Source organism: Protopterus annectens, chromosome 6.part0 (assembly GCF_019279795.1).
Source record: "Protopterus annectens isolate FY-2018-M chromosome 6.part0, PAN1.0, whole genome shotgun sequence".
Taxonomy (NCBI): Eukaryota; Metazoa; Chordata; order Ceratodontiformes; family Protopteridae; genus Protopterus; species Protopterus annectens.
In genome coordinates, this window is record NC_056737.1 from 870,444,429 (window position 1) to 870,459,438 (window position 15,010).

The window sequence follows — 15,010 nt, forward strand, 5'->3', positions numbered from 1 at the left end:
CCAAGGCAGCATTGGTACCCGCTTCTGAGAAGTATGTCTCGGGCACACGCATGGCCTCTACCTCTAGTTCCTCTGCTGCTAACACAGAACAACTTCAAGATCCTGCATCCAAACTTGAAAACTCTGCAGCTAGCTGCTTGGAATCTTACATAAAACAAAATAACCCAGATTTATCTCAGAGGGTTAAAGACATTATCCTGGAGGCTCGCAGACCCTCCACAAGGAAGACTTATTCAGCAAAATGGAAAAGATACCTCATTTGGAGTGCAGCAAAAGGAGAAAATGTATCATTGGCAAACATAGCTAACATCCTGGAATATTTAGCAGAACTTTTCCACAATGGCCTGTCTTACTCCTCCATCAAGATTCATGCATCAGCAATTTCAGCAGAATACAACATGGACCCTCCAGTCTTCTCTCATCCTCTACTCAGGCAGTTTCTGAGAGGAATTAAAAATGTAAAGCCTCCAAGGAAGCCACCTCTGCCTACATGGGACCTGAACTTTGTGCTAGAAAAAGTTAGCACTTCCCCCTTTTGAACCAGCAGCAACAGCAGAATTACAGTTCTTATCTTGGAAAACTGCTTTCCTGCTTGCAATCACTTCAGCAAGAAGAGTTTCTGAATTACAGGCATTAATGGCAGTACAGCCCTTCCTTATCTTCCATCAGGATAGAGTGTCCTTGAGAACTAACCCTACTTTTATGCCAAAGGTGGTCTCCAGGGTATCATTGAACCAAGCAATCCACCTACCAACATTCTTCCCCAACCCACAGAACAGGGGGGGAAGACTACTGCACACCTTGGATGTACACAGGCAATTGCGCTACTACCTGGACAGAACCAAGAACAATAGAAAAACTGACCAGCTTCTGGTAGCATATGCAGCAGGAATGGAAGGAAAAGCAATTTCAAAACAGACCATCTCAAAATGGATAGGAAATTGCATTAGATTTTGTTACTCCTTTCATGGGAAGACAACTCCAGAAAACATCAGACCTCACTCCACAAGGGCTACAGCCACTACTACAGCTTTCTTACGAGGGGTGGCTACCAAAGACATTTTAGAGGCTGCTACTTGGAGCTCCGTGCATACATTTACAAGCATTATAATCTGCCTTTATACTCCAGATCCCGAGCAGGTTTTGCCACTGCTGTTTTGCAAGGGATCTCAACTACACCATAATCTTCTTAGTGCCTCCTCCCCCAGTTTGGCTATGGTATTCTACCCATTTGTTAGGACTGCAGATGCATCCTTGAAGGACATAGTACAGTTTTGTACCTACCATAAATGTAGATGTCAGAGAGGTATGCATCTGCAGTCAGGATTACCCACCCTCCTTCCCCTCTGTGGTACTCCTAGGGTATTTGCCCATCTTTAAGCTAGCTGGGGGAATCTATTATGGTGTATTTGTTTGTATATATGTACATACATGTTTATTTATGGTTGCTCTCTACTGTTTGGAATCATTTGCATTTATCCAAATTTAGCCTTCCTAGAGGGCACCTGGCATCTGGGGCAAGAAACAGAGGAAAATGGCGTCGGCTGATGCCTTTATACCCAATTGACAGCAGCTATGACGTCGGGTGAAGTGCGACATCAGCCGAGGCCAGACCCAGACTTTGGAATCCGGCCGACCGAGGGGCTGCCTGAGGCAGGACAACCCATTTGTTAGGACTGCAGATGCATACCTCTCGGACATCTACATTTATGGTAGGTACAAAACTGTACTTTTGTGGTCCTCTGCAAGCTGTCATCCGGAGGTCTAGGTGATTGGAGGAGTGAAGCACAAAAATGAGGTTTTCCTCTTTTCCTCTTACCTGGCAGCTTCATTCTTAGTATTCTTTTCCTAATATACCGAGCATCCCTCCTCAGCACATGTCCAAACCAACGTAATCTCCCCTCTCTGGCTGTCTCCAAACCGTCCAACCTGGGCTGACCCTCTAATGTACTTATTCCTAATCCTGTCCACCCTAGTCACACCCAGTGCAAATCTTAACATCTTTAACTCTGCCACATCTAGCTCTGACTCCTGCCTTTTTGTCAGTGCCACTGTCTCCAACCCATATAACATAGCTGGTCTCACTACCCTTTTGTAGACCTTCTCTTTCACTCTTACTGGTACTTGTCTGTCACAAATCACTCCTGACACTCTTCACCCACTCCATCCTGCCTGTACTCTTTTTCACCTCTTCCACACTCACCGTTACTCTGAACTTTTGATCCCAAGTATTTAAACTCGTCCACCTTCACCAACTCTACTCCCTGCATCCTCACCATTCCTCTATCCCCCCTCTCATTCACACACATATTCTGTCTTAGTCCTGCTGACCTTCATTCCTCTCCTCTCTAGAGCATATCTCCACCTCTCCAGGGTCTCCTCAATCGGCTCCCTACTCACTACAGATCACAATCTCATCTGCAAATATCATAGTCCACTGGGACTCCTGTCTGATCTCGTCTGTCAACCTGTCCATCACCATTGCAAATAAGGTCTCTGAGCTGATCCTTGATGTAATCCCACCTCCACCTTAAACGCATCTGTCACTCCCACCACAGACCTCACCGCTGTCACACTACCCTTGTACATATCCTGTACCACTCTTACATACTTCTCTGCCACTCCTGACTTCCTCCTACAATACTACAACCCCTCTGGGCACCCTGTCATGTTTTCTCCAAGTCCACAAAGACGCAGTGCAACTCCTTCTGTCCTTCTGTGTACTTCTCCATCAACACTCAGAGCAAACCTCGCATCTGTAGTGCTCTTTCCTGGCATGAAACCATACTGCTGTTCACTAATCATCACCTCCCTTCTTAACCTAGCTTCCACTACTCTTTCCCATAACTTCATGCTGTGATTGATCAGTTTTATCCTTCTGTATTTACTACAGCTCTGCACATCACCCTTATTCTTAAAAGTTGGTACCAAAACACTTTCTCCACTCCTAGGGCACCCCCTCACTTTCCAAAATTTCATTAAACACTCTGGTTAAAAACTCCACTGCCATTTCTCGTAAACACCTCCATGCTTCCACAGGTATGTCATCTGGACCAACACCCTTTCCATTCTTCATCCTCTTCTTAGCTATCCTTACTTCCTCCTTGTTAATCCGTTGCACTTCCTGATTCACTATCCCCACATCATCCAACCTTCTCTTTCTTTTCATTTATCAGCCCTTCAAAGTACGCATTCCATCTGCTCAGCACACTCATCACATGAGTACGTTTCCCTCATTATCCTTTATCACCCTTACCTGCTGCACCTCTTTCCTAGCTCGGTCCCTCTGTCTAGCCGATCGGTACAGGTCCTTTCCTCCCTCCACATCATCCAACCTTCTCTCTCTTTCTCTTCATTTATCAGCCCTTCAAAGTACTCTATGTGATAGTGTTCAATCTCGCCGTTTGTTCTTACACATGGGTTCGGAGCCGATCCTCGGCTCCGTGCCGGCCTCTTGCAAGCTCTGCATCGAGAAGAAGCTCGAGACAATCTAATACCCACAATCCCCTCTGCCTTTACCTCAGATCTAGTTTGCCGCTGCTGCGTGATCGCTGGGAGCTAGCTCGAGCGCTAAAGCTAAGATATAACTTTATTTGTTATATTTTATTGGATTTCTTATTACTATTTGATATTTCTCTGATATACTGTGTGATTGTGTTGTTGACTGGATAAATTCTCGGTACCGTTAAACTGTTTTATCGGTTAGAATTTTGCGGGGCCTACAACCCTTCTTAAATTTAATAGGATTTGACTTTTATACCGGATTTGACAATTTTTCTCGGATTTGACAAATTTTTCTTGGATTTGACTAGCATTACTGGACTTGTCTTTTACTTCTATAATGTCTGATAAGGTAAAGTCAGGTTTTAAGCGTTGTCAGTGTGGCCAGAAAATGTCAGTGACTGACAACCATAGTTCCCAGGCCTACTGCCTTGGCCCTCTCCACTTGCAAGAGGACTGTTCCATCTGTCACTCTTTTAGTGGGAGGGTCATGACAGATAGACGCAGGAAACTAATGGACAGAGGTTTACTGAAACCTTCCTTTCAGGAGGCTCTGGATGCTTCTGACCAGGCATCAAAGTCCTCTAAGGAATCGAAGACGTCGGAGCCCAAGTCATCGGCTCCGAGCTCTTCAGCAAAGGTTAGATCACCGGTTCCACAGACTTCGGGGCCGAGTGTTCAACTGGTATCTGTTCCTGAGCCTCGAGTCTTGGAACCGGTGATGGAGCTCCCTCCTTCGACCTTATTGAGGTCGGCTCCGTCTTCGGTTCCTTCGACCCGTTCTTCCTCCAAACTCTCTGATATCGATGTGGATCGCGTGGTGCAGAAGTTATTGGAGCATTCGGCCCTGTCCAAACTTATTTCGGTTTCCACCCAGTTGGTGTCGAAACTTGAAGGCCTCCCGGTGTCTCCATCCATTCCTCCTCCGAGACTGGTTCAGTCTTTGGAGCAGGAAGAGGCTGATCTACTGATTGTGGAGCCCTCGGGTCCAGAACCGTCCTTTTCTCGGTCTGTTCCTCTCACCTCGACTCCGTCGGACCCGATACCGGAGTCTCGGAGCCGACGGTCGGTCCTTGGTTCCGGGGCCGAGAGTCGAACCGACGTTTCGGTTCCGACTCTCCCCCTCGGGGCGGATCGATTCGGCTCCGTCCTCGGGGTCGATGCCTCGTGCCTGTGTCGGGATTCTTCCCATTTCCTCGAACCGGAGATTCTTCAATGCGGGACCCGGGGGCGTTCGACCTGATGAGGAAGGTGTTGTCTACCCAGACAACCACATCAGTGGAAGCAACCTCTCCTCCCCATAAAGGGCCGTTATCCTCCTCTGCACCCACGGCCACATCCAAGCGTCGGGCGCCAGTGTCTCAGCCACCCCTGGAGGGTGCCCCTCTTCCTCCGAGGCTTCTTCGGATGCTCCCCACGAAGAAGTCCCTAGGAAAAGATTGTGTAAGAGGAGACACTTGGATTCTCCACAAGAATCCTTGACATCTGATACTGACTTAGATGAGTCAGAAGGGTCCCCTAAGTCACCTTCAGAAGATGTCTCTTTTTCGGACATATTGGAGATCCTGAAACAGAGAGGTGACTGGCATTCCCTTCCCCCTTCTGAGGATGAGTCAGTTTTGCTGAAGGCATTTGATGCTCGCCCTTCTTCCTCCTGGGTCACTCCGCCCTTCGACGAACTAATGGAACTAATTGCTCGAAGGGCGTGGGAGGCTCCTGACACAGTGGGACCAGTCCCAAGGAAGCCCAATAAATACATCACGGCACCTCAGGACAAGTCCTACTTAACAAAAGGAGTTCCAGTGGACGCTATGGTGGCAGCAGCCACGAAAAAGGAGATGTCGGAGTCTTCTTCATCTGTCCATCCTCCTAATAAAGATTCTAGGACGATGGATAGATACGGGAAGCGCATTTTTAGTTCAGCGGCTTTTTCCATGCGATCCCTGAACTATTTGACCCATTTTACACGTCTACAGAGGGATCTAGTCAAAGAGTTGGGAGATACCCTCCAGGGTACTGCAGATGCAGCTGTCTCGGAGAAAGTGACAGCGCAGCTTAATACCCTTACATCTATTGTAAACTCTTCCATGAGGCTGATATCCTACGCAGCCGAAGGTTCGAGTAGGGCAGCAGCTTCAGCGATTGCTCTTCGCAGACAATCCTGGATGCGCTTATGTTCCTATGCGGAAGCCTTCAAGTCTTCCTTTACAAACGCCCCATTTGACGGTGCCACACTCTTTGGCCCCAAAGTAAAGGAGACCCTTACCTGGTGTGAACAGGAGGGAAAGACTCTGTCTGCTGTCGGAGTCCGTTTTTCCACCCCAACCAGACCGTACCCCAAAGGGCAACGTGGTGGAAAAATGTGGTTTCGAAAACCCCAAGGATCTTTCCCAGGCACACAGGGAGATGCCCCCTCTAGAGGCAGAGGAGGGGGTAGAGGTGGAAGACGCCGCCCTGGCGGCAGAGGGGTCCGCAACATCAAGGTGACAGGGAGACACTCCTGGTAAACCTTTCCAGCACTCCTGAGAGGAGGCCCGACTGTCCTGCTCTGGAGGCAGTCGGGGTCGCTAGCTTTATACCCTCAGGCCTGGCAAAATATAACTACAGACAAGTGGGTAAAAAGCGTGGTTACCAGAGGTTACAACATACCCTTTCTATCTCATCCCATCCCAAAGAAAAGACTCCCAGATGTACCGCCCCATCTGCGAGAGCCAGCAGCCATAGAAATTTCAAAGCTGCTAGAAAAGAGTCATCCAACCAGTCCCAGCGGACCAGCAAGGATTCGGGACTTACTCAAGGTTCTTTTAGTTCCAAAGAAAACAGGGGACTGGAGGCCCATTCTGGACCTAAGCTACCTCAGTACCTTCAGGAAAGAAAAGTTCCGAATGGTCACGCTTCAATCGATCCTTCCATTCTTACAGAAGGACGACTGGATGTGCTCAATAGATCTAGAAGATGCATACTACCACATCAAAATGGCCAGGGCATCCAGAGATCATTTGCGCTTCAGGCTGGGGGCCAGTCACTTTCAATTTCGAGCCCTGCCCTTTGGTCTGACCTCAGCCCCCAGGGTCTTCACCAAATGCATGGCAGTGGTAGCGTCTCACTTGAGACGCCAAGGATTCCAGGTGTTTCCGTATCTGGACGACTGGCTCCTTTCTGCCACCACCCAGCGTCAACTATTACAGGCCAGAGACTTTACTCTTCAGCTGTGTGTTCACCTAGGGATTTCCGTAAACTTCGGAAAATCCTTACTTCAGCCATCACAAAATATCTTGTTCATAGGAGCAGAATTAAACACACGTCAGTTAATTCTAAGACTTCCCCAAGAGAGGATACTATCACTTCAGACTCATATACGTCTTCTACTCTTGTCAAGGAAATCTCCTGCAAAACTGGTACTGAAGGTGTTGGGACTCATGTCGGCCTCCCTTATTGCAATACCCTTGGGAAGGCTGCACATGAGAGTTCTACAATGGCTACTGTTTGCACAATGGTAGTTTCAACAACTACCTCTAACACACGAGATTCTTATAACAAAGACATGCAAAACAGATCTAAACTGGTGGCTTCAAACTTGCAACCTTTCCAAGGGGAGACCGTTTGTGCTACCCACGCCCACAGTTACGGTGACCACGGACGCTTCCCTGATAGGGTGGGGGGGCATCTTTCAGGGACAGGCAGTCCAAGGCGAATGGACCAATTTGGAGTACAATCTGCACATCAATGTTCTAGAGTTGAGGGCAGTGTTTCTAGCGTTGCAACACTTTGCTCCCCTTCTTCCTCTGGGAACTATTGCAGTTCAGACGGACAACATGTCGGTAGTCTGGTACATAAACAAGCAAGGGGGAACCAAATCCTATCAGCTATGCAGAGAGGCCATGAGAATCTGGCAGTGGGCGGAGTCCACGGGTCGCTTTCTAATAGCAACGCACATCCCGGGGTAATCCAACGTCATAGCCGACAGGCTGAGCAGAGCAATTCTGCTACTGCACGAGTGGTCCCTAAAACAGTCAGTGGCGAAAAGGATTTTTCGCATGTGGGGCCACCTGTTTGCGTCTCCAATGAACGCCAAATGCAGGAGCTACTTTGCCCTATTACCCCCTCCAGGGGAAGTCCCCAGGGACGCACTGGTTCACGATTGGCCCCCGGGACTCCTGTACGCATTTCCTCCATTTCCTCTGATACCAAAGTTTCTCCAGAAAGCCAGAAACCTGCACAGGACAATAATCCTCATTGCCCCATTCTGGCCTCGTCAAATTTGGTTTCCCTTCCTGAAGACTCACTGCATTCGGGGACCCTGGATTCTGGACCCAGAGCCAGATCTTTTGACTCACTCGTCAGGGGCTCCCCATCCCGCTCTCCTGTCCCTTCATCTAGCAGCTTGGCTGCTCCAATTCCCAATTTAGCCAGGTCTGATCTTTTGTCGCCAGCAGTTCAGGATATATTGGTGGCTTCTCATAAAGCTTCCACTACTAAAACATATTCTAGTAAATGGAAGCGATTTGTATTCTGGGCAAATACACACCAAGTGGATCCTTTTACAGCTCCCTTGAATATAATATTAGAGTTTTTAACGGACTTATTCCATCAGGGTGCTTCTCCTGCTACACTAAGAGTTCAATTGGCAGCCATTTCAAATTTCCATGTGGAAGAATGTGGAGCTCCTGTTATGGCTCACAGACTTTGTAAAGCATTTCTTAAAGGGGTTTTCCATATTAGACCAGCATGTCAGATCTCCTACGTCACCTTGGAGTCTAAACTTGTTATCTAAATTAATGTTGCCCCCCTTTGAACCTGCCTCTTCTTGCCCATTAAAATTTTTGTCCTGGAAGACACTATTTTTGGTAGCCATTACTTCCGCTAGGCTCTCTCCATCAAGCACCCTTATTTGATCTTTCACTCTGACAGAGTTTCTCTTCGAACCAATTCATCTTTTCTCCCTAAAGTGTGTTCTATTAACAATATTAATCAGTCCATTGAATTACCCACTTTCTTCAAAAATCACTCCAACAAAATGGAGTACATGTTGCATAAATTAGATGTTCACAGACAACTAAGATTTTACTTGGATAGAACAAAAGATCACAGAAAAACTGATAAACTCTTTGTGGCTTTTGCTGATAGCAGGAAAGGACTAGCAGTTACCAAAAGAACTCTTTCTAAGTGGTTAACGGATTGTATAATCTATGTCTACGATTCTTCATATCAAACTCTTTTGCACAAACCCAAAGGACATTCCACAAGGTCAGTGTCTACATCTTTGGCTCATGCAGCCCGCCTACCACTGGACGCTATTTGTGCGACTGCTACTTGGTCTAAGCCACATACATTCATTTCTCATTATAAGGTAGACAAGGCTTCTAGGGACAGGGCAACCTTTGGTTCCACTGTGCTCAAGAACGGCCTTCCGTGAGTTCCTCAGGAACAAGGAGCTAGGGACGCTACCCATGTGTAAGAACAAACGGCGAGATTGAACACTATCACATATAGAAGTTATGTCCTTACCATAACGTTCCATGTGGAGTGTTCATCTCGCCTTTGTTCTTACATTCCCACCCTCCCGCCCTAAGAAGAACGTTCTTTGATGCCTGGCCAGGATCATCCTACTGCTGCTTCTACAAATATTGTGTACATAGTTGACATATATATAATATATATATATATATATATATATATATATATATATATATATATATATATATATATATATATGTCTGTTTGTCTTACTATATATATATATAGTTATGTATAAATTCTTATTTCTGGACATATGTGATGTAAGCATGAATGTGCTCTCTCTGGAGATTGGTTTGCTTGCAAACTAGATCTGAGGTAAAGGCAGAGGGGGATTGTGGGTATTAGATTGTCTCGAGCTTCTTCTCGATGCAGAGCTTGCAAGAGGCCGGCACGGAGCCGAGGATCGGCTCCGAACCCATGTGTAAGAACAAAGGCGAGATGAACACTCCACATGGAACGTTATGGTAAGGACATAACTTCTATTTCTATCTGCTCAATACACACTCATAACTTGAGTACGTTTCCCTCATTATCCTTTATCACCCTTACCTGCTGCGCATCTTTCCTAGCTCGGTCCCTCTGTCTAGCCAGTCAGTACAGGTCCTTTTCTCCCTCCTTAGAGTCCATCCTTTCATACAACACTTCATACGCCTTGTCCTTAGCCTTCGCCACCTCTCTTTGCCATGCACCTCATCTCCTTATATTCCTGTCTACTTTCTTCATCTCTGACAGTCCCACTTCTTCGCCAACCTCTTTCTCTCTCTACTTTCCTGTACTTCATCATTCCACCACCAGGTCGTCTTGTCCTCCTTCCTCTGTCCGGATGTCACACCAAGCACCTGTCTGTTCGATAACTCTTCACTCCCACCCAGTGCCTGTCTTAACTCTTCCCTGAACTCCACCTCACAATCGCCCTTTTTTCAGTATCCACCATTTGATTCTTGATGCTGCCCTCACACTTCTCTTCTTGATCACCAGCATCGTCCTACAGACCACCATTCTATGCTGCCTAACTACACTTTCCCCTGTCACCACTGTATAGTCCCCAATCTCCTTCAAACTGGCCTTCTTGTATAGGATATAATCAACCTGTGTGCATCTTCCTCCACTCTTGTATGCCACCCTATGGTCCTCCCTCTTGTTAAAATATGTATTCAACACAGCCATGTCCATCCTTTTCTGAAAATCCATTACCATCTGACCACCTGCATTCCTTTGCTTAACACCATACCTACCCATCACTTCCTCATCCCCCTCTGTTCTCTTCACCAACATGCCCATTGAAATCTGCTCCAGTCATCCCTCTCACCCTTGGGTACAGTCATCACCACTTCATTCAACTCGCTCCAAAATTTTTCGTTCTCATCCATCGCACACCCAACTTGCAGAACATATGCACTAACAACATTCATCATTACACCATCGATTTCTAGCTTCATAAACATCACTGTATACGAATTCACCTCCAAAACACTCTTGGCATATTGTTCCTTCAGGATAACCCCTACCCCATTTCTCCTCCCATCCACACCATGATAGAACAATTTGAACCCGCCTCTGATACAGCTAGCCTTACTCAGCTTCCATCTAGTCTCTTGCACGCACAATATATCAACCTTCCTTCTGTCCATGTCAGCTAGCTCTCTCCCTATACCAGTCATACTGCCAACATTCAAAGTTCCTACCCTCACTACCACACTCCTAACCTTTCTCTTGTCTTCTTGCCTTTGGGCATGCCCCCCCCCCTTCTCCTTCAGCCAACAGTAGCCCAATTTCCGCCAGCACCCTGTTGGCTAACAGTACTGGTGGCGGTCGTTATTAACCTGGGCCTCGACCGATCCGGTATGTAAATCTGTACTCTCATCCGCATATATCATTTGGCAAACTTTTACACCAGATTTTGAAGTCTGACAGGTTTAAATTGCATGTTAACCAACAACAAACACAGAACATCAGTACCTTCTGGTGGTTGTGCATGCCTTTGTCCTTGATGCTACTTGGTGGAATTTCAGTATTGCAGCAGGACTACTGTCCCTTCCAAGGATAAGTAAACTAAGAGATTCGGGTGTCAGTTGCTTGCTTTCACCCTCCCTTGCCAGCGTCTCCAGCACTTCAGTGATTCTTGTGGCTGTTAATATTTCCCTTAAAGCCCCAAGTGGTTGTTAATTTTAGTTGCTCTTTAAACTGCTGTACGTCTTGTATTAAAGTCTAGAAAGTATCAGGTGGATAGCTCTATTCTAGTAAAATTCAGTGTGTAATGAAGTAATTTCACTGAAATATTAGTGTTGGGCAGTTTTTTAATCTGGACTATAAATGCACCTATATGTAAGGTTGCATGACCATTTCTTAGGCTCAAGATATTAATCTTTCTTTCAGGTATTGATGATGATGACGATATACCTGCAGAAGGTGGCACTGCAACAGAAGCAATGGATGAAATGCCGCCCTTGGAAGGAGAAGGTGAAGATGCCTCCCGCATGGAAGAAGTTGACTAAAGCTCATTAATGGGCTGAAACAGCATTGGTGCAAAAACGTGTTAAACTTCCGTGAAGTTTAAAGTTTTCTTAATCTCTTTATTTTGAGGTTTTCTGTATGGTTTGCAAATGCACTTTACATTGGTAAACTGAGCTGTTTAATGTTCTCTGTTTTTGAGGTTAACAAAATTGAATGCAATAAAATAAAAATGGTAACCAGGTGATGCAAGTGTGGTAATTTGGGATTGCTGTTTTGAATATCATTTTTACATTTTAGCTAGTGTATTTTCAGTGCAGGATTGCACAAGATCAGATCTGTTAAATTTAATGCACTTCAGCTGTGTAGATATGTGCCTTAATTTGTTTTAAGGTGGCCATTTATAGTTGTTTAGCACTGGCAAGTCAGACTGAGAATGCAGGCTGGCTGTGGCCATTTACTCTGTCTTAAGTACAGATTTTTTTCATCCCTTCAATCTGATGTAACTTGGAGGTTTGGCCATCTTGCAGAGCTTATCCCAATAGCTCTTGTGCTAAAACCTTGAGTTCCAGTTACTTGAAACTATGAAAAAATATATTCATAATCACCATCTTAACATTTTTATCTCTATACAACACTGTTTTTGCCCGGGTCATAGTACAACTGCATGCCGTCTCACCTTCACATATGCCTCCCCAACACCTTTATTGAATTATCACTTGTGTCACAGGCAGACTTAACATTTACAGAAACTTGATCAAACCATATTAACAAGTTCACACTTACAAATGGAAGCAGCATTATACAAGTTTAATTCTTACTTTCTCTTGAACCTCCTTTCTCCTCCAAAACATTTTCTACATGTATTGCTCCCACAATTTTCAGTTTTTCCTTTAGAAGAGGGTAGGTATTACAAAAGATCCCTATCCTCTTCTAAATATTCCATTTCCTGTTTATCTGTCGCACTATGCACTACTTCAAATATAGATGTTCTTCGTTCCCCATTGCTGCAGTCCTTACTATTGGGTATAGTCCGCTGTCCAGTCGGCCCGAATACCAGAGTATAAGGCTGACGTCGGTCAGGGCGCATTAGACTGACGTCAGTACGTCAGGGTACTAATGCGCATGACCGACGTCATATCCTCAGTCTTTTTTGCCGCATGGTCCGATGCAGAAGCAGTTTTGCGAGTGCAGGTTGGCGTTCTGAAATATTTCCGAAACCGGAGTTTCAGACCGAAGCAGAGTTGGCTAAGTACCCCGTTGGGGAACATTTTGGTTTTTTCTTGCCTCAGTATTTAACCGGATGTCAGAAAAAGTGAATAACTGTATTTCTTGTGGGAAACAGATACCTCATAGGGATTACCATACCTTGTGTATACCTTGTTTAGGGCCTGAGCACGACGTTGTTGGTTGCCGCCTTGTGCTAGGTTTAACAAACGCACTGTTTAGAGGAGGTTAGACTGTACCAGGTTAGTGTTTGGGAAGCGTTGTAATTATAAAATGCCGCCGGATGCTCCGGCCCGCTTCGCCAAGAAGCGCAAGGACAAAACAGCGAAGCCTAGGGTTGATGAACCGGCAGTCCCGGACGTCGGTTCTTTAGAAGGCTCAGTGGAGCCAGAGGTTTTGCCAGGAGTTTCCATGGAGTCTCAGGCAGAAACTTTACTGTTACAGGATGTGCCTTCTCAGGAGGTAGGCCAGGCTGAGGGGGCTTCTCAGGTAACTGTTCTTCCCTCTCTTCCCAAGGTAGTTAGAGCCTCTCCTTCTGCTGCTAAAACTTCTTTGAGAGGTAGGCCAAGTTCAGTTTCAGTGGGGGCTTCTCCTAGCATTTCGGGTTCTGTACCTAAGAAACATATGCTTAAAATGGCAGAAGATTTGATTACTATGATTAGAGGTTCTATGCCCCCTCCTGATAAGAGGCCTAGGGTGGAACCGGAGTTTGATAGTTTTGAACAGTGTTCAGAGGCTTCTGAGTCTTCTGCGGAAGATTTGCAAGAGTATCCTACTTATTCTGATTCAGATGTGGATGATTCCACTCCTACAGCTTCTCCTCCTGAGGATTTCTCATTTTCAGAGACTCTGCATTCCATGAGAGAGCACTTTAAATGGGAAGGCCAGGATTACTCTGATTCCAGGAAAAGGCTTAGGGAATTCTTGTTTTTACCCCAGCATAGGCCCTTAGCTATACCTCCTGTGTTGAATGTGGTGGAAGATGTTTTTGCAGAGGCTTCCCTGAACCCTGATTCTTTGCCTCCTGCTCCTGTTAAACCTGATAGGTATTATAGGGTGCCCGAAGCTCATAAGTATTTGTTTAAGAGTCCTAGGGTGGACCCAGAAACTGTTTCTCAGGGGCCTAAAGGTGTTAAGGCCTCTGTGGTTAAAAATCCTGTTCCCACTGATAAAGAGGCTAGGGCTTTGGATAGGTGGGGAAAGAAAGTGTATACTTCTTCCACTCTAGCCATGAGAGCGTTGAATTGTCAGTTTCACATGCTAAAATATCAAAATTATCTCCTTTCACAATTGAAATCTAAGGTGGATGCTTTGGCGGAAGGTATTGAGTGTAAAGAGTTGCTGGATTTGGTTCATGTGTCTGAACAAGTGGGTAAGCATTCTTTGCAATGTGGTTTTGATGCTGTACAGGCCTCCTCGAGGGTGGCTGCCACTAGTTCTGTTCTTCGCAGGCATGCCTGGTTGAGGGATCAGAATTTAGCTGAGCATGTTAAGACAAGGATTTTGGATGCTCCTTTACAGTCTGATGTGTTGTTTGGTTCGCCTGTGGAAGCAGTTTTAAAGAAAATGGAGGACAAAGCTAAGTCTATGCAAACTGTTAAAGATTTTTGCAGGTGCAGCCACCAAGTTTAGTAGAAATTGGCCTGCTAAGGGGTGGACATATCCTGCTTATGATTCCCAGTCTAGGGGTAGGTCTAGACGTGGTAGGGGCAGGGCTCAAGGTTCTTTTCGGCCTAGAACAGGGAGTTCACCTGCTCAGACTTCTGGTGAGGGCAGGGGTCAGTCCTTTCGTAAACAGACCCAATGACCTGCTTTTTCAGCTGCCAGTAGATTCTCGTCTGGCAGCTCCTTTGGGAGGAAGACTGTCTCTTTTCAAAGAAAATTGGGATTTAATTACTCAAGACAAATGGGTGTTGGATATCATTCACCACGGTTACAGATTTTATTTCCATACCATGCCCCCTTTCAAAGGCATGCCAGACGTTCCTCCTCCACAAAGAAAAGAGGCTCACAAGCAAGTTTCTCAGTTACTCCAGATGGGGGCCATTCAGCCAGTCCCTGTATCAGAGAGGGGCCTAGGATTTTATTCTCGCCTGTTCCTAGTACCACAGAAGGGGAACACGTGGAGACCAATTTTGGATTTATCCCTCCTCAACACTTATCTGGACATTCCCAAGTTCAAGATGTTGACGTTACAACAGCTTTTACCTCTGCTGGGCAAAGATCACTGGATGGTAACTTTAGATCTCAAGGAAGCTTACCTTCATGTGCCTATAAGGCTAAGTTGCAGGAAGTATCTGCGGTTTCGAGC

General features: G+C 45.9%; 2 protein-coding genes across 2 annotated transcripts in view; both read left to right on the plus strand.

Moving 5' to 3' along the window:
* Positions 1-11,711, plus strand: part of LOC122804587 (heat shock protein HSP 90-alpha-like) — an 856,879-nt gene extending 845,168 nt beyond the window's left edge. Inside the window, exon 11 of the mRNA XM_044074543.1 lies at positions 11,398-11,711. Coding sequence (XP_043930478.1) covers positions 11,398-11,516 — 119 coding nt within the window. The 3' untranslated portion in view covers positions 11,517-11,711. The remainder of the gene's footprint in view (positions 1-11,397) is intronic.
* The window catches only part of DTD2 (D-aminoacyl-tRNA deacylase 2), a 953,848-nt gene that overhangs the window by 175,979 nt on the left and 762,859 nt on the right, over positions 1-15,010 (plus strand). The gene's annotated exons all lie outside the window — the stretch shown is intronic.